This window comes from Schistocerca serialis, chromosome 1 (genome assembly GCF_023864345.2).
Source record: "Schistocerca serialis cubense isolate TAMUIC-IGC-003099 chromosome 1, iqSchSeri2.2, whole genome shotgun sequence".
Taxonomy (NCBI): Eukaryota; Metazoa; Arthropoda; class Insecta; order Orthoptera; family Acrididae; genus Schistocerca; species Schistocerca serialis.
Genome location: NC_064638.1, coordinates 1,068,419,599 through 1,068,440,643, shown reverse-complemented (window position 1 = coordinate 1,068,440,643; position 21,045 = coordinate 1,068,419,599). Strand labels below are relative to the sequence as shown.

General features: G+C 42.6%; 1 protein-coding gene across 1 annotated transcript in view; it reads right to left on the bottom strand.

Annotated features, from left to right (window-relative positions):
• LOC126415797 (headcase protein-like) overlaps positions 1-20,485 on the bottom strand; it is a 744,911-nt gene extending 724,426 nt beyond the window's left edge. Inside the window, exon 1 of the mRNA XM_050083457.1 lies at positions 19,392-20,485. Within this exon, the coding sequence (XP_049939414.1) occupies positions 19,392-20,215 (824 nt within the window). The 5' untranslated portion in view covers positions 20,216-20,485. The remainder of the gene's footprint in view (positions 1-19,391) is intronic.
• Positions 20,486-21,045: the final 560 nt, after the last annotated feature.

The following is a 21,045-nucleotide window of genomic DNA, read 5'->3' as shown; positions in this document are numbered from 1 at the left end:
CATCCTGATAGAGTGATTGACTGGTAACGGTATAATCTCAAACATGCAAGAATTGTAAACATGCTGCAATATCAAGGCCCGTGCACAAATCAAGCTGAGTTGTTATATGTACACCGGCCGATGTGACCGTGCGGTTCTAGGTACTTCAGTCTGGAACGGCGCGACGGTACGGTCGCAGGTTCGAATCCTGCCTCGGGCATGGATGTGTGTGATGTCCTTAGTCAGGTTTAAGTAGTTCTACGTTCTAGGGGACTGATGACCTCAGATGTTAAGTCCCATAGTGCTCAGAGCCATTTGAACAATTTTGTTATATACACGCTTACAGTCTCCTTAGTGATTTTCGCCCACATATCTCTCAATCGTTATCCGTTGAATCCGAATTATTTAATAACTATCAAATGGAGACCTTTAGAACCAGGAAGGGAGTATTCTAAGTACGAACAATCTTTCTTATTTATAGGTCGTACCGCTGAACACTGCCTTAAAAGCGAGTTCATATGTAACATCGAGAATACGAGTGACTTTATTACCGTATTATTTCTTTCATAAAGAGCGTTGTTAGTAATTAAGAGTGGCTTTATAACTGTATTATTTTTTTCATTAAAACGTAGTTAGTAATTTCAAGGCAATTTACAGGAACGAACGCTTCTTTGCAACAATATGAAGATCTTAACATACAATTAAAACTTAGGCAGGTCTTCTCCACTCGAAGGACGTTTCTTTATAGCCCTACTTCGTTAGCGGGCTTTGGTCAGATGTCTATGCCGTTTATCACGTCTAAGGTCTCGACGGAAACAAATTACTATTTAGCTTTTCTTCAATACAGTGACATTCAGCAGACGGTGTAGTGTAAACTTTTCGGCCTGACATTACTTCGCTAACTGGCTGGTCCTCAATAACGACATGTTGCTCAAAATAAAAGATTATACGTCCAGCCCAAAAAGGGCATACGTCAACCAAAAGCACCAGTATCCTCCTAGTATGTCAGTAATAAATCAGTCTAGTTACTGAAATCTAATACATCCCAATATCTTAGGTAAGAGACGTACGATGGAATGAAAACGGCAATTTTACAGTGAGGAAGAATAATCAGCCGCGTGGTTTGAGGCGCCATGTCACGGATTGTGCGGCCCCTCCCGCCGGAGGTTCGGGTCCTCCCTCGAGCATGGGTGTGTGTGTTGTCCTTAGCATAAGTTAGTTTAAGTAGTAAGACTAGGGACCGATGACCTCAGCAGCTTGGTCCTTTAGGAATTCTCTCTCTCTCTCTCTCTCTCTCTCTCTCTCTCTCTCACACACACACACACACACACACACACACACAAACAAACACACACACACACACAAGAATAGTCAGTTTCCACATTATCAGAAGGGTTCCTCAGACGTAGACTACGGACCGACGGAAAATACCGATTACACATTACACGATACTAATACATTCTATCTTAGTTTTAACATGTATGTTCGGGAATCTTTGTAAACAAAAATGATTTAACAGAAAAAATATACAACTGCGCATCAGTGCCCAATTTGATTCGTCAGCAAATGACCAAAACAAAAATGTCGAAGATCATTATCTTGAAAAAAAGATTTTCGAATAGCTTTCTAAAAGTACAAAAATGTAGATTAATAAAGATCTGTCCTCACGATGTGTCTTCAGTCTAACAGAACTCAGTACGTTACGCAGGCTAGTTAATGTTCAACAGAGTGACAAAACTCCGCATCCTGTCAACTTTTTTAAATACATAAGAGGGCAGTAAGAAGTGGAATGAATACATGAAACAAAGAAATAGACGGCGAACGGACAACCTGAACTGTTGCGTAGCTTCTGTGGTACACCTGTAAAACAAACTCAATGCAACCAATTTTACAGTACTGTCTAGAGTTTGCAGACTTTATCGAGCAAACAAGATAACAGATGCCGAACGAAGAAACACAGGCGTTGGTAAGATTGTAATACAAGAAACAGTGCCCCCAAGTTCGCCTCCTTCGCAATTTGACACCTGTTCAATTACCGAGTGGTCCCTTACAACGAGACACCGCTACTTTAAATATTCTGTGCACAACAGCTGGAAGCAAGTTGCCATATGAAACTTCCCGGCAGATTAAAACTTTGGGTCGGACCGAGACTCGAACTCGGGACCTTTGCCTTTCGCGGGCACACTCCGCTATAGCGTGAAAATTTCATTCTAGAAACAACCCCTAGGCTGTGGCTAAGCTATGTCTCCGCAATATCCTTTCTTCCAGGAGTGCTAGTTCTGCAATGTTCGCAGGAGAGCTTCTGTGAAGTTTGGAAGGTAGGAGACAAGGTACTGGCGGAATTAAAAGCTGTGAGGACGGGGCGTGATTCGTGCTTGGGTAGCTCAGTTGGTAGAGCACTTGCCCGCGAAAGGCAAAGGTCCCGTGTTCGAGTCTCGGTCCGGCCCACAATTTTAATGTGCCAGGAAGTTTCATATCAGCGCACACTCCGCTACAGAGTGAAAATTTCATTCTATGATGCCATATGATTACTCTGAATGTATAACTGACCTTCGTCATCTGTTTACAGAATGTGTATAAGCTTTTCCTTCACCATACACTAATAATTGCATGTTTCCAATGCAAGAATGGCGATGTGCTCAGCAAGCAAGAACCGAAAAAAGGAACGACTAGTTGTATGTAGAAAGGAGATAAAAAATCTACTAGATTATTGCAAAAATAGAGTACGTTTTCCAAAACGGAGATTAGTGTACTACCGCCCAGTACGCCTCTTATCATATATAATGATCTTGGAGAACATCAGAAGCAGCTCATACGTGACACCACTGATGTTATCCTATGCATCTCGCTTACTTATTGAGAAACACTGTGAGAAGTCTAAGCATCTTCCCTTTCCTGGACCTGGAAAAGGCTTTTTTGATCGAGTACCGCGGCGTCTCATATTGTTTGTCCTGCGGAGTATAATCGAATGGGTACCACAATCCTAAAAGTTAAGTACATTCTGATCCTGAGGTATCAGATGAGTTTCCTGTTTCTGGTGGTGTCCATCAGGAATCTGCTGTTTCACACCTTCTGTTTTCCATAATCATGGGACCCTGCTGTATTCTGGTGATGTTTTACGGGCTAATGAAGACAAGAACGACCTTTGACGGTGAGTCCAAGCATGGAAGAAGCGCCTTGAATATTTCAGACTACACCTTAATATAAACTGAATATCTGTTAATAGATGCAAACATACAGACACAATTACGCTACTAATCTGCAAAACGCAAACATCTTCAAGTACTTTGGCTCAAACATCACAGTCGGCGGCTCACTCATTCCTAAAAAATCACAAACCGCGTTAACAATGTATGGTTTAAACAGCGGACAATGTCTGGTGTGCTTCACGTAAAAAGATCCCGGGGCCGATTCAAGTAAAAAATTTCACCCTGCAATCCGCGCAGTTGTCTCGTACGTCACAGAATGTCAACCCACAGCAAAGGAAGCTGAGTAACGATTTCCTGTAATTGAAACGAAAATGGCTAAATGGCTCTGAGCACTATGGGACTTAACTGCTGAGGTCATCAGTCCCCTAGAACTTACTTAAATCTAACTAACCTAAGGACATCACACACATCCATGCCCGAGGCAGGATTGGAACCTGCGACCTTAGCGGTCGCGCGGTTCCAGACTGTAGCGCCTAGAACCTCTTGGCCACCCCGGCCGGCGAAACGAAAATGCTTCGGTGGACATCTAGCCAAACACGTCATCATTATGTGACCAATGTAGAAATGCACTGGCGGGACGGAGTAGAGAACGAGGGAAAGCCGTCTACGGTGGTACGGGAATGAACTTCGAAAACACCAAGATACAATAGCAAAACGTGAGTTTTAGAGAAACGACGATGGAAACGACCTATTGGGACTAGTTTTTTGTGGTGGTCATTTCGTAGCAACTGTATGTAACTTCCAGTAGTTTACAAGAAAAAGGCCTTATGAGAGACCGAGGCAACATAGATACCCTCCATATAGACCTCAAGGTTGCGGGCCTTCAAACTGACCAAGCACAGATCGCCTGGAGGTAAAGAGCCGAAAGAGCTGACCCCGCTGTATTGCACGACAATCAGTCAGGAAGAAGACGTAGTTACCAAAACGAAGCTGTCTCAAGTATTAACCCATTGTCAAAATGATCCGTTAATGTTCACAGAATGAACTTGTCGACAGCACAGTGGAGAAAGGCGCCCGTTTGGCAGCTCAAGACGGATGAATGTTGGCAACACGTGATGCAGGTGGCGGCCTTGTGGAAGGGGGGCAGGACGCGGAGAGGACGCCTGTTTTGCATTGGTCACTATGTCGGACGCCGCGCTCGTTACGTAACGCCGGCCTTATAAATGCGGCCATCCTACGCGATGGGCGCACCAGCTAATAGTGCGTTATGTCAACAGCGGCATCGGCTGTTGAGCAGCTGGCTACTGATCAAGTCAACACTGGCGCCAGTATATCTGCGCAAGCAGACGGCTTCAATGGCGCCGTCGCAGCCATTATACTTGCAAAATGTCTTCCATCCCAGGCTTGGGTGTTTGCACTCTCGTGCAGCAATGCGATAGTCGCCCGGAGGGATTACGCAGATGTCCTCCAATCCGAAAGGGAGCACGACTTCGCTCGTAACTGCACTGCCGGTGAAAGCGGCACAACATCCACGGCAGCATTTTTTTTTTATTTACTGAGGTAACTATCATGAAATGGGTTAAAATTGTACAAATACACAGGGTGGAGAAAAACTTACCTCATAATAAGGTCAGCGAATGTAAAATCCAGCAATATTTTACGCATAACCATACATCGGAAACGCACTACAGCCATCAAAGGCAGCCAATCATTGACGAGGGGAAGCCAGTTCGTCCCAGGAATTTTCGAGAGGGTGTGCCCGTCATTTTTGCTGTTCATCAACCTTGTAGCGATGTTCGAATCTGTAGCGATGTTCCAATCACAAACTTCAAGCATCTGCTGCAAAAATCGTGATTTGAAAAAAAAAAAAAAAAAAAAAAAAAAAAAAAAAAAAAAAAAAAAGTGCACAAACTTTAATTTCTGTTTTTCTTTCCACTATTGTCTTAGTTCACACCAGTAAACTATTCTAGATCTACATCTACATGGATACCCTGCAAATCACAGTTAAGCGCCTGGCAGAGGGTTCATCGAACCACCTTCACAATTCTCTGTTATTGCAATCTCGTATAGCGCGCAGAAAGAATGAACAGCTATATCTTACCGTACGAGCGCTGATTTCCCTTATTCTATCGTGGTGATCGTTCCGCCCAATGTAGGTCGGTGTCAAGAAAATATTTTCGCATTCGGAGGAGAAAGTTGGTGATTGGAATTTCGTGAGAAGATAACTATTCACCTCCAGTTCGTTAAAAAATGGAACTCCTATGTATAAAACAGCTTCAAACGTCTGGTTCTCTTACATATGAGTTGACGTGTTGAAGATCTGACGTTAAAGCGTGTAAGTGAGAAAAAGTTACTATATGCTCTCATTCTGAAACACCAGATGAATTCCGTCTGGATAATTTGATCTTCGTTTTAAGCAAAAGCTAGTTTGTCACGCAACTAAATGATCAAGACGTCATATCTTCTTGAACTGTGCGTCGTACAATAACATAATTAAATAAATTAAAACGCGATGCCTAGTGCTGATGTTCTACTGCATGAACAGCGAAAATGTAGGAAGTGAGAAACATTCTTCCTTTCATCATTTTATGGGACAGGACGGGGCGGGGGAGGGCGTCAGCGAGAATAGGTTTTTTGATGGTTTGAAATCATATAATCATATATACAGTTTGCTGCTGGAAGTAGGTAAGAGCTATCATTCTCAAATACTGGATGAAGATAGTCTGGGTAATTTGCGGGCCATGAGTTACGCTGCTTCGAAGCTTATACAGTTTTTAACTATAGTACTTGCATTACTCTACAAAAAAAAAAGTTTAATAACTTTGCCTTGGGCGGAGCTTGTGTAAGTACGCATTTCTTCCGGTAGGCGTGTAGTACATGACGCAACTCATTGCCTGTTCAGTGTCGCCTATGTTGTCGACCTGGCTTGTTCTATCAATCTGCAGTGGTTGCTTTTGCTAGCCCTCTTCTTGTTTCGTTTTTTTATGATGGCAACTTAAAGTGAACAACCTGCAGCTGTGAAATATTGTTTTCTACTCGGTAAAAATGCTGCTGAAACTCTTCTAATATTGCAAACAGGTTACCAAGATGACGCTAAGGGGAAAACTCAAGTGTCCGAATGGTTTGCTCGATTTATAAGTGGCGACATGTAGATTGATGACGAAGCTCGTTCTGGACATCCATCAACTGCCTGAACTGACGAAAATTCATTCAGGATAGGTTCCCCCCAAGTCAGACCGTCAATCAAACTTGTTATTTGGAAATTACAAGAAGACTACGCAAACAGTGTTCGACAAAAAAGACCCTATTTGTGGCAGACAGGAGATTTCTTCCACCACGACAATGCACCTGCACACACAGCCATCTCTATTATTTTTGGCCAAAAATAGGATGGTTCCGCTGCCCCACGCAGCTTACTCGCCTGACCTGGCTCCGGGCGACTTTTCCTTATTTCCACGCATGAAAAGGGCCACAAAAGGCTACCGATTTCACAACACTGAAGAAGTCAAGAAAAAAACGAGGGAGGAGATGAAAGTAATTTCTAATGATGACTACAAAACACGTTTCGAATAGTGGAAGCATCCGTGGGACAAATGTGTTAGTTGTAATGGAAATGCCGGATGGCTAGGGCCTGCCGTCGGGTAGACCGTTCTCCTGATGCAAGTTTTTCGATTTGACGCCACTTCGGCGACTTGCGTGTCGATGGGGATGAAATGCTGATGATAAGAACAACACAACACACAGTCCCTGAGCGGAGAAAATCTCCGACCCACCCGGGAATCGAACCCGGGTCGTTAGGTATGACAGTCCGTCGCGCTGACCACTCAGCTACCAGGGGCGGACATTAGTTGTACCGGAGAGAGTATTTTGAAGAGGATAAAGTTGTTTTGTACACAGTCTGAAAATATATAGCTTTTGAAAAATAATTCAGTTTTTTTAGGGTATCTCCTCGTACGATTGTACTCTTACTGAGTTACGTTATGACAGTATTTTAAATTCGGTTAGTAATTATACGAAATACTGTAAATAAAAGTTAAAGTTTTGCCCTTAGAAGCCGTTAGATATATAACCTGCATCTGGGATCGTGGCTTGGGTTAGTCGTCCGCAGTAATATAGATTTACTGACCTACTGTACTTGTTAAAACGAAAATTCTTTCATGCTCCCTTGCTGTTGTTCATTGATGACAACGTTACAGCTTACACAACCACCTGATGCCTACCTTACTACCGTGCTGTTGGTGCAGTACGGCATATTATCATCACTAATTAATGGCGTTATGGTACTTCCACCGTAGTTGATCCTACCCTGCTCTGATCTTATCGTCAGATTTTCATCCCTGTACACTCTGATAGCTATAAAATTGGGAAAGTAACAAAAACGAATGAGGGAATATGTTTTCAGAAAATGATGAACCTTCAATTCATTTTTCTTAACTAAACTATGCAGTAAAATAATTGCGGTGAGCTGTCTATAGAATGCTTATGAATGGCAGATGGTGGAGACTTTTAAGTTCTGAAAGAACTTGGTTTGGAAAATAAATCAAGAACAATAATTCAACAGACTGATTTGAGCAAAGTCTTCACAGTGTCATTTCGGTGACGGATTACGGACAGTTGTGAAAGTAAGACTGGAGTGAGAGAGGCACCTACATCCTCTCTTAAACGACGTTCAACAGAAAAATTATTAGCGAGTGACGCAATGGACCTAGTGGAGAATGTGTAGATGAGGCCAACTTAGGATGTCCAACTTTCGCAGCTCACCCTGCACTGTTTCCAGATTCTCTTGACACACAAGCTAAACAGATTAATCAATTTCATATGGAAGCAGAATCGTCAGGTATGTAGATATTGTTCGCGTACCACAGTTCATAACATCAGGCCGACACACAGATAATTTCTGGTAAATCATGGGAAAATAATACAGGTACAAAAAATTAAATTCTTGGGTAATGAATAGCCCATCACAATGAGAAAGGAGCCTCCAAGTCAACGATGACCAAGGCGATAATGATCTACGTTTTTACCAAAGATGTTTATAACAAACGATTAGTGTCTGTCGTAACATTAAACACTACTTATTGTGCCGTCATTCATCCGGAAGTCCCATATGCAGCAGCATACCTGTAAGTGAATCAGAAATAATGGTAACAACAACTAGAAGCACAAGAAAGCAAGAATCTCCGAAACATAATCGACACAAACATGAAAAATAATCATACGTTGAAATTATTAGACACCAATGAGAAATGGAGGATTTGTAGGTGCCCAGACAGGATTGGTGTCACAAAGGCTGTCCCGTCGAAACAAATTCTGTTTTTTTTTTCTTCCTAATAAAGAACCACAAAAAATGGCTCTATGCACTATTTGTGGGTTCCCTGACAAGAATGGTATCACAAAGGCTGTCCCGTCGAAACAATTTCTGTATTTTTCCTTTCTAATAAAGAACCACAAAAAAATGGCTCTATGCACTATGGGACTTAACATCTGAGGTCATCAGTCCTCTAGACTTCGAACCATAGCTTGAGCTCTGTAGATTCCAGAGAGGGGGACAAATAAGTGAAAACGTATTTCAATTCAGCCTCAAATAATTTGACAGCGAAACTGGTATATATATATATTTCGTATGCCGAAGACTTCCGGCATTAGAAGTCAGCCTCATTCTGCCAACGGCCTTGTCAAAGAGGGCGGAGGAGCGGATATAGGTTCAGGGCACTCTCTTGTCCTAGGGGTGGGAAATTGTCCCTAAAGGCGGAAGAATCAGCAATGATCAACGACATGAGGATGCAGAAGGCAATGGAAACCACTGCATTAAAGACACGCAACGTGTATCCACAGGACATGTGGCCTGTAATTGAAGAAATGTCATGCTGATCTCTCCATTGGCAAAAGATTCCGGAATAGTCCCCCATTCGGATCTCCGGGAGGGGACTGCCAAGGGGGAGGTTACCATGAGAAAAAGATTGAATAATCAACGAAAGGATAACGTTCTACGAGTCGGGGCGTGGAATGTCAGAAGCTTGAACGTGGTAGGGAAACTAGAAAATCTGAAAAGGGAAATGCAAAAGCTCAATCTAGATATAGTAGGGGTCAGTGAAGTGAAGTGGAAGGAAGACTAGGATTTCTGGTCAGATGAGTATCGGGTAATATCAACAGCAGCAGAAAATGGTGTAACAGGTGTAGGATTCGTTATGAATAGGAAGGTAGGGCAGAGGGTGTGTTACTGTGAACAGTTCAGTGACCGGGTTGTTCTAATCAGAATCGACAGCAAACCAACACCGACAACGATAGTTCAGGTATACACGCCGACGTCGCAAGCTGAAGATGAACAGATAGAGAAAGTGTATGAGGATATTGAAAGGGTAATGCAGTATGTAAAGGGGGACGAAAATCTAATAGTCATGGGCGACTGGAATGCAGTTGTACGGGAAGGAGTAGAAGAAAAGGTTACAGGAGAATATGGGCTTGGGACAAGGAATGAAAGAGGAGAAAGACTAATTGAGTTCTGTAACAAGTTTCATCTAGTAAAAGCGAATACCCTGTTCAAGAATCACAAGAGGAGGAGATTTACTTGGAAAAGGCCGGGAGATACGGGAAGATTTCAATTAGATACATCATGGTCAGACAGAGATTCCGAAATCAGATACTGGATTGTAAGGCGTACCCACGAGCAAATATAGACTCAGATCACAATATAGTTGTGATGAAGAGTAGGCTGAAGTTCAAGACATTAGTCAGGAAGAATCAATACGCAAAGAAGTGGGATACGGAAGTATTAAGGAATGACGAGATACGTTTGAAGTTCTCTAACGCTATAGATACAGCAATAAGGAATAGCGCAGTAGGCAGTACAGTTGAAGAGGAATGGACATTTCTAAAAAGGGCCATCACAAAAGTTGGGAAGGAAAACATAGGTACAAAGAGGGTAGCTGCGAAGAAACCATGGGTAACAGAAGAAATACTTCAGTTGATTGATGAAAGGAGGAAGTACAAACATGTTCCGGGAAAATCAGGAATACAGAAATACAAGTCGCTGAGGAATGAAATAAATAGGAAGTGCAGGGAAGCTAAGACGAAATGGCTGCAGGAAAAATGTGAAGACATCGAAAAAGATATGATTGTCGGAAGGACAGACTCAGCATACGGGAAAGTTAAAACAACCTTTAGTGACATTAAAAGCAACGGTGGTAACATTAAGAGTGCAACGGGAATTCCACTGTTAAATGCAGAGGAGAGAGAAGATAGGTGGAAAGAATACATTGAAAGCCTCTGTGAGGGTGAAGATTTGTCTGATGTGATAGAAGAAGAAACAGGAGTCGATTTACAAAAGATAGGGGATCCAGTATTAGAATCGGAATTTAAAAGAGCTTTGGAGGACTTACGGTCAAATAAGGCAGAAGGGATAGATAACATTCCATCAGAATTTCTAAAATCACTGGGGGAAGTGGCAACAAAACGACTATTCACGTTGGTGTATAGAATATATGAGTCTGGCGATATACCACCTGACTTTCGGAAAAGCATCATCCACACAATTCCGAAGACGGCAAGAGCTGACAAGTGCGAGAATTATCGCACAATCAGCTTGACAGCTCATGCATCGAAGCTGCTTACAAGAATAATATACAGAAGAATGGAAAAGAAAATTGTGAATGCGCTAGGTGAAGATCAGTTTGGCTTTAGGAAAAGTAAAGGGACGAGAGAGGCAATTCTGACGTTACGGCTAATAATGGAAGCAAGGCTAAAGAAAAATCAAGACACTTTCATAGGATTTGTCGACCTGGAAAAAGCGTTCGACAATATCAAATGGTGCAAGCTGTTAGAGATTCTGAAAAAAGTAGGGGTAAGCTATAGGGAGAGACGGGTCATATACAATATGTACAACAACCAAGAGGGAATAATAAGAGTGGACGATCAAGAACGAAGTGCTCGTATTAAGAAGGGTGTAAGACAAGGCTGTAGCCTTTCGCCCCTTCTCTTCAATCTGTACATCGAGGAAGCAATGATGGAAATAAAAGAAAGGTTCAGGAGTGGAATTAAAATACAACGTGAAAGGATAACAATGATACGATTCGCTGATGACATTGCTATCCTGAGTGAAAGTGAAGAAGAATTAAATGATCTGCTGAACGGAATGAACAGTCTAATGAGTACACAGTATGGTTTGAGAGTAAATCGGAGAAAGACGAAGGTAATGAGAAGTAGTAGAAATAAGAACAGCGAGAAACTTAACATCAGGATTGATGGTCACGAAGTCAATGAAGTTAAGGAATTCTGCTACCTAGGCAGTAAAATAACCAATGACGGACGGAGCAAGGAGGACATCAAAAGCAGACTCGCTATGGCAAAAAAGGCATTTCTGGCCAAGAGAAGTCTACTAATATCAAATACAGGCCTTAATTTGAGGAAGAAATTTCTGAGGATGTACGTCTGCAGTACAGCATTGTATGGTAGTGAAACATGGCCTGTGGGAAAACCGGAACAGAAGAGAATCGAAGCATTTGAGATGTGGTGCTATAGACGAATGTTGAAAATTAGGTGGACTGATAAGGTAAGGAATGAGGAGGTTCTACGCAGAATCAGAGAGGAAAGGAATATGTGGAAAACACTGATAAGGAGAAGGGACAGGATGATAGGACATCTGCTAAGACATGAGGGAATGACTTCCATGGTACTAGAGGGAGCTGTAGAGGGCAAAAACTGTAGAGGAAGACAGAGATTGGGATACGTCAAGCAAATAATTGAGGACGTAGGTTGCAAGTGCTACTCTGAGATGAAGAGGTTAGCACAAGAAAGGAAATGGTGGCGGGCCGCATCAAACCAGTCAGTAGTCTGATGGAAAAAAAGAGAGAGAGAGTCTAAGAATGATCTAATTTGGAAAGGCGAAAAAGTATTGCTATTGCGGAAGTATCTGTACGAAGGCAACTAATGCGCTCTGGAAAGTAATACTCTGGTACCCTAAACCCTGTTTTTGAGCAAGGGTATTCTCTTAACAAGCAAACGCAAGAACATCAAGAGAGCAAAGGGTTTTGCTAAATATTTTGCACGGATTAAGCTGCTCTACGAAACTGAAAAATGTGCAACATGGGACTTGAAATAAATACTTAAAACAACTAAATGTAAAAGACGAAGATAATACCCACATGAAATAAACTTAGCATGAAAAATCTATAACGAACATTTGTCAAGGATTAATACTGGATGTAAGGAAAGGGGCAGACACAAGGGACAGACTAAAAGATAAAGCTTGACCTGCAGAATATGATGAGCAAGAAATCTCTGTCGTGTATTATTTACATTAACAACACATACCGATCTGTTAATTTTCTGCATATCTATATCTACAGAGACACTCCACAAACCACCGTAAGGTGCTTGGCGGAGGGCACCCTGTACCACTATCTGTCATTTCCTTTCCTGTTCCGCTCTCAAATAGAGCAAGGGAAAAACGACTCTCTGTATACCTCCGTACGAGCCCTAATTTCCCGTATCTTATCTTCGGGGTCCTTAGGTGCAATGTATGTTGGCGGCAGAAGAATCGTTTGGCAGTTTCAAATGCTGTTTCTCTAAATTCTCTCAACAGTGTTTCTCGAAAAGAACGTTGCCTTTGCTCCAGGGATTCCCATTTGAATTCCCGAAGCACCTCCGTAACACTTACGTGTTGTTCGAACATACCGGTAACAATTCTATAATCCGTTCATCATACGAATAAACCTGATGTAAACGAGCACAGACGCGACGATTGGTCAGAAGCCGTAGCATACGTACACTGATGTTGTTACGCTCACGGCAGTGCTTAAGTATTAGATATCTTATTACTAAGTTACGTTAAATGAAACTTTAGGATGTTCAAATGTATTGACAGCCATCAACATTCTTCTTAATCACGCTTTAGCTACGTAGTTTTTATTTCAAAAATCGTGTGGTCACAGCCTCTGCAGCGTTGTACTGATTGTCGCGCTGTTAATGCCCAGTATGAAAATGGTTGAGGCTGCTTTCTGTTCCGCAGTGACCCACGCGCGTGGAACACGGTTAAAAAGCGCCGAGAAATAGGCTGTTCTTAAAGTTTTTCATAAATTTTCGGAGATGCTCGGCTTTGAAGTTTTCCCAGAGTTGTATACACTGCAGTTGGTAAACAAACCCACATTGAACGTAGAGTGCAGTCGGTAGCGTAATGGAATGTGGAGCGGTTATTCGTGCGTTGGTTCAAATCTCCCCAGTATCGTTTTTTCCTCGTTCAATCTGAAATACCTACATCTCGTAATTTTAAAATTCATCATTATTTTTTATGAATAATGCACGTCTTCTTGATCCTAATTACATACTGGACGCGAAATTCCTGTTTCCATTTCAAATACAAATTCTTAATCATCGATGTGTTTATGAAAGACTGTTCATAAAAGTTGTTTAAATTAAGAAAACAAAACAATTTAAGGCAAAAAATGAAAAATCAAATCCTCTTTATTTGGACTATGTCCATTGTTTTGTACCACGTATCGCAGAAACATGATAAACAATCATTCTCACAGCATCGAGCACATCATACAAATGCTGCAGTTTTACATTTGCTCGTTATCAACGTAGCAGATGACACTTCCAGAACTGAAATGTATTTCTTGCATTCGGATAAGGAAGGAACTATGATATTACCGGACGACTGACTACGTAATACCTTCGGTGGCTTCAAAATTTAACTGTACGGTGAAATACTTCAACACTCTCTTACGTTAAACACAGTTTATGCAGAAAAATTACCCTGTGGTTAAGTAAAGGAATTTTCATCATTGTTGTTTTCAATTACAATAGTACATTAGCTAAAAACGATGAAGTGTTGCGGTTTTCGTCTAGTCGTCTAAGGAGCGTATTGCGGAAAATTTGCAGTGTATTATTTCATTCTGCTTAAAAATTAAATTAAATGGCAATCGAAGCTGTATTGCTCCTCTGCTCGACTCTTTTTAGGTGTGAACTGCCGGCTAGCTGTACCAACTGACCGGTCAGAGCTGTCCAAGTTAAAATGCGCCGGTAAAGCTGTTCTTCCGTATTATCGCTAAGTCGATGATCGCGGAATGCACAGCACAAAACGTACCCTTATTATCATCGTACTTGACAGTACTAGAGACAGCTTGGCGGCAATCCCGCGTGGCCGGCCGGAGTGGCCGTGCGATTCCTGATGACCACAGCAGTTAACCATTTTTGAATCCCGCGTGGAATGGAAATCCAGTGCGGTTCCAGCAAACTCGGAAGAATACTTAGTGCAATGTTTACATCCGGTTTATTCTTATGATGAACGGATTATAGTAGCTCGCCTCTGAAATGCATCCATGTCTTCCTTCAAATGGCTCTGAGCACTATGGGACTTAACAGCTGAGGTCATCAGTCCCCTAGGACTTAGAAGTACTTAAACCTAATTAACCTGAGGACATCACACACATCCATGCCCGAGGCAGATTTAGAACCTGCGACCGTAGCGCCTACAACCGCTCGGCCACACCGGCCGGCGATGTCTTCCTTCAATCCGGCCTGGTCCTAATCCCAAACACGCCAGCAGTACTCACGAACAGGTCGCACCAGCGTCGTATATGCGGTCTCCTTTACAGGTGATCCATTCCTTCCTAAATTTCTTCCAATAAACCGAAGTCGACAATTCGCCTTCCCTACCGCAGGTCCCACATGCTCGTTCCACCACGTATCGTTTTGCAACGTTACGGCCAGGTACTTGAATGACAAGACACACTAAAGCAGGACTCTAGTAATACTGTATCCGAACATTACAGTTTTGATCTCCCTACTCATCCGCGTACAAGTTACATACAACAAATTTCTTACACTTTGTTTTCTCTTTTAGGACTTACCATAAAAATCAAGGGCCTTGTCATGTATCATCTGCTCTACTTTCCCCGCTGACCACTAACAAAATTCTGAGAGTCATCAGCCTTTTCCACATAATTTATATATTGTAACTCAAGCATAATTACTCACCTACGTATTTTACCTTATGTACGTGTACATTTACCACTATCTAATACAAGCATAAACGATAGAAACATTCACAAGATTGACAAGAACTCACCTTTATTGTTAGAAGGATGTCAGTAGTACCGCATCATTACTCAGTACTTACCTTTAATAGAGGATCATACGTACATTTACTCAGGATTTAAAATCAGTTCCATACAGCAGTAGGGCTAATAACTAGAGTACATTCTAACTGTCGTACTTCCTCTCTTGACTTCATCTATGTTCGTTCTCCTGAATTATATTGGTTCAAATGGCTCTGAGCACTATGGGACTTAACATCTATGGTCATCAGTCCCCTAGAACTTAGAACTACTTAAACCTAACTAACCTAAGGACAGCACACAACACCCAGCCATCACGAGGCAGAGAAAATCCCTGACCCCGCCGGGAATCGAACCCGGGAACCCGGGCGTGGGAAGCGAGAACGCTACCGCACGACCACGAGATGCGGGCCTGAATTATATTCTCGAAGACATTACATCCTTGAAATTTTATTGACACCAATGTCAAATACTTAATATTATTATATGAAATGAAGAAGATGAAAGTGAATTTCATCCTGTGGCACAGAAGTGAAGCCAAGAATGGCTCATACCAATTAATGTCCTTGCACAACATAGAAGAACACCACGACACGTTAAGCGAGGGTAAGAATGCTCAAGTGAAGACACCACAAGAAGATTAATTAACATGGAATAGGATCTCAGTTTTGTTGGTGATATAATGTCTACGAAATATTCTTGGGGAAGAAAATGGAAAGATGCAACACGAGGTAATTACGGTGGGTCACTGTGTACTCAGTGGACTACGCAACAGACTATGATATTAAATTTTGGTAAAGACAAGTCTAAGAATGGACTGTACGATGGCAGCTGCAATGAATATTAACTTCATTCGTATCATCCACATAAGTTATACAACGACACATACACAAACGACGATGAACTAGCCCTAAGTTTTTGGCTTTACGTATAGCTGCAGAAAAACAGCGAAACATTTAAAAAGCTGTGCAACGTTGATTTCGATTTATATTTCAAATTGCCTGGGTAACTATAAATAACACACATCATAAGACCTGTGGTTTGAGCAATATGGTCAAAAGGCACATAAAATTAGAATACCTAGTTTCGAAAAACAGTAGATGGAACATTATGCATAACACATAAAAGCAAAATATTATTTTCTAGAAAAAGAATAACACGTAATCTCATATCAATCAGTGCCCATTGTAGCTTTTAAATCTACTGCGTGAGTTAATTATAAAACTCAACGTATTCAGTAAATTTGAAGCCTTGACTACGTTATTAAAGTTCACACCCCTCACTACGTAAAGATTTTATCTCTTTGACCTTATCAACTACAAGGGAGCTGCGATAAGAAACTACAAAAACACAATTTGAAGTAACAAAAAGTATTTTTGTACCAGCTGCAATGACTGCAAACATGGTATAACCAGACCAATTACTTCCGGTACCACAATTCTACTAGCTGCTTAAAATAAACAATAATGAAAATGAATTGATGTTGCTGGGCGATAAACGCAAATATCTCGAACAAATTGTGAATCTTTAAACGCTCATATGAAACTGACACGCTGACAGGAAACGCCAACTTATTATAAAGTAGGAATAAAACATTCACGAACAGAAAAGAAATGAGCATAGGCAGCTTGAGAAAATAAAGATACAGTGAAGCAAGACAATGGACATTATATGACATTTATTTTTACATCTGCAATTCAATAACAAGCTAACAGCAAACTACATTTCGAAATTATAACTTTACGAGACAGGTACATAACTGCACATACAGCACCGTTCCTTTCAGTGATTTACTGCAGCAATTTCGCAAAATCTGAATGTTTAATTATACTATGTACTCACATCATAATCGGAGTGAAGAACTCACAGCGTCTGATGTCGAACGTAGTACGTTTCGTGCAGCCCATTTTAAAGGCGATCGGCCCAACAGTCACAGCATGCGAGACCGTTACAGCTAATTGTTGTACACACATTTTGCGTTCATTACACGAACAAATCTACTGGTAATATTAGAGTATTCGTCTGAGAACAATCACTTTAGTGAATGCGTATGCTAATTTGACTTCTAATTCAGCTTTGAATTGTGGGAAGTTCGACTGGCAAAGAATAATTACCAAGCACCAATATGTTTGCTTTATTCTTTGACTCGAACAATTCCAAGCAGCCTTAGAAGACCATTATTACATTCTGTTACCGTAAACAGACTCTTACAAAGGCTTTGTATAAAACAAATAAATTACTATGTTGGAAACAGAAATACATCCCCTAATTACGTTGCAGCACATATTACCGGCGTAACATTTCACACCAAAGACAGTAATCAACTTTGCAAGCAGATAACAAAAATTTGAGTTTAGTTGCTTTCTGCCAACGTTGAAAGGGGGAAATAACAGTGGCATATGGTTTTTATGGAAAAGTGATGAAAAGACCGAGGGTACAAAAAAATTACAAGAAATTTTTTTACAGTAAATACCATGTGGAATAAGAACATAAGGAAAATGTGGGCTTTCCGGCAATTATATGCTACGAACTCTGACCATTATACCCAGAGAAAGAAAGAGTAATATGATTCGTAAATATCCTACTTTGTAGTTTTAACATTTATCTTACTTTGTATAGCTCTTAAGAATTCTTTCACGTTGTGGCATATGCATGCTTTACGTTGTCAATGGATATTTTCGTCTTTCTCTGGGAGTACTGTGAATTTATAACGTGGACCAGTGCAGTCATCTCAACAAAACGTCATTTCTTAACGACAGAAACACAGTCTCCAGTAATTTCCTTTACATCATCCAGAGTAAGAACACTATTTTCAAGAACTATAACGCTACTTTGGTTTCATTAACATCAGTTTCTGGTTCTCAACTTCAATTTGTCGTTTCACAAACTGACAGGTGATGAATTGCATGTCTTTCTTTTAAAGGATGGGTTTGCAGTAATGGAAATTATGTTCCGGAAATGCGACCGATGTAAAGGAATTAAGCTGGAAACGATGTTGCTGAATATTAATGGAATTAAGATTGCCACGTACCTTACCGCCGTTTGACGTCACGATGTTTTAGAAATGACAAACAACTACTCATGCGCTGAAGCAAACTCCATTCAGGAAGGGTGCAATAATCGAGAGCAGATTTTCCTGAGGTAACCCAAAGAAACGTGCGCAGGGCGCCGGTTGGGGTGGCGCAGAGGCGCCAAGGTCAAGGTGGGAAGCAGAGAGCCGCTCAGCTGGTGCGGGATGGCCGCCCAAGGTCACGCGGGGGATGTGGGTCACCCCACTCGGCGACTCGTTACTACACACACCACGCCCCCTGCTCACAGTGCATCTCATCGGATAAGGGTAGCAAAGTTCTAATACAGTCTCCTATCCGGTCTCCCGCCCTTATTTACGGAGGATGCTCATTAATGGCGCTCCGAGTACAAAAGCGCAGACTGTCAAACGTGAAAGTACCGATACAAGCTTCGATATGAAAATGGAGCTATACTCAGACCGCAGTCAACAAGGTAAAAGGATAAGAAATACCAATATTTCTCGAGTGTTTAAATAATTCTAAAGATTTTGAAGAGTAGCATAATATTACAGTTGACTGTAAGAATCGACCGATACTAATAAATTACGATGAATATGGTAAAAATTACGTGGTTTCGCCTTTCAATTTTTGTGCTTTATCTACAATATATGCATATGAAACACGCTAAAATGTTCCTCGAAGACTTGTACTACCTAATTTCACAACGATGTTGTCACGTCCCGGCCTAACCTAGACCTCGAGGTCAGTCTGTCACACCACACTAAGATTTCAAGGCAGGGGAGGTTGGGGGCTCTACCACATTCTAGCCAAGTTCTAGCCTTAGTTCTGAGGTTGGATCAGTGCTGCAAGTCTGTTCAACCCCTAAACCAAAACTATACCAGAGTAATTTGGTTGTTTACATGTATGTACAGATATCGAAAACTCAGAACCCATGAGAATTTTAAAGAGCAACCGCAACCTAATAAATTGCTAGGAGTAATTATGGAAATAGGGTAAGCATACGGCGGTCACAAAGTGTGAAAAGCACTTGAAATTACTGAGCAATGATCTTCGAGCATGCTATCTGCGTAAAAATTATAAAACTCCATTACTCGAGTACAGGCTAAATTATACAGAAGCGAAAAAGAGCCAACAGCATAAAAGCATCAAGGGTAGCATATTCTATGTGTGCTACTGACCTGGTCCTGTCAGAGAAGAACTCGAACTTCGACTTCTTCTTGCCACCGCCATGTCCGGAACTGCTGTGCCCGATGTGGGCGGGTGAGACGGACGTCTCGCTGGAGGTCGGTGGCGACGAGGAGCCAGTGCTGGAAGAAAGCGACCCAGTCCTGCCCCGAAGTTCACCGTGGTGAACGGTGCCGATGTTCTGGGCGTCGCTGCCGGCGCCTCCTCTTACATTATTGTTGTTGTTACTATTGTTATTGTTGTTGAGATTTATGTTGCCGTGTAGATGGTGTCCATTGGCAGAGGACGCCAGCGAGGGGCGGGTGTTCTGGCGGTTGCGTCGCTTTTTCTTCTTCTCGAAGTCGTCTTGGCAGCCGGCGTTGTTTGGCATGGGCGGGGACCAGTCGAGGTCCTTCTTCAGATGGCCGCGGCCGCAGAGGCAGCCGCACGCCTTGAAGGCCAGATCGTACCCCTTCTTGGTCCACAGGTTCTGGTGGCGCTGTCTTTCCGACCAGGAACGCGCTCGGCCGCACGTCTTCAGATAAGTCAGCACCGTCTGCTCCCAAGCGTCAAAGCATTCGCGGTGCATGTACTGGCCCACTGTGCAGTGATCATTGTTACAAGTGACCTTTACGCAGTCCCGCAAGTCCTCCAAATTGATGGAACTGTCGTTGTTGTTGGTGGCGGTGGCCCTTAGACACTCGCCGGTGGGGACACAGCAGCGCGTCACATTGGCGTCGTGGTTTTCGATGGTCTCTGGGTCGATGCCGTTCAGCCCCTGCAAGTCGCCGGCGCCGCCTCCGGTCCCGCCGTGGTTATTGTTCTTACGAGGGGCCATGCTCCAGCTATCACCTTCTGCTTCTCCTCTCCTTATGGCTCTCAATTCTACTGAGCGTTCCTTCCACCTCCTCGTCAGCTCTCCCACGGTGTCAGAACGACAATCAATCGTCAGCTTAGAATCTCGTGAGATCAGCTGCCTCTGCCCATTCACACTGTCGCAGCGAGGGTTCCAGTTTCACCTTCCTTGCCGACAGCGAAATGAAAACAGTCAGCATCCAGCGTGGAACATCACAGTCGCTTCCTCTCGCTTTCGCTTCTACAAGCCGACTGTGCGTGAGTACAGCGACGCGAGCGCCGTTTCGCCGGCTGGCCGCTAGAGGCGCGGAGGGGGCCTGCGCGGCGACGCGCGCTGCCATTGGCTGGCGCGGAAGGTGGGGAGGTGCATCATAACAACCGGTCACGTGCTTAGCCTAGAGAGAAAATAGCCGCCCGTTTTCCCTTTCTACTCGCCAGAGAGCGAAGCGGACGCCGTAGTACTATTACGTTCGCTCTCTGCGCAAGCCGTTTAGCCTTTGCGTAACTTGGCGACGCAAGCCGGTGACCGCGCCACGCTACGTTGCATTTCCGACGCAATGCGAGACGACAGCGACTGCCACGGTGAGACGAAATGCGGTACTTTATTTGTGCCCGCTGTTTACGCCCTCCTTTGTCCCACGTGTGACACGAATCTAAGTTGAACTGCACATGACAGAAATGGCAACTTTGCAGACGTATCTAACTCCATTCATAAAGTTGGTACAGTCATCAACACGCTGCCGAAGAAGAAGCTCCAGAAAAACGAAGGTCACACTTGAAATGTAGAATGTGGAGACGGGGATTGTAATCATA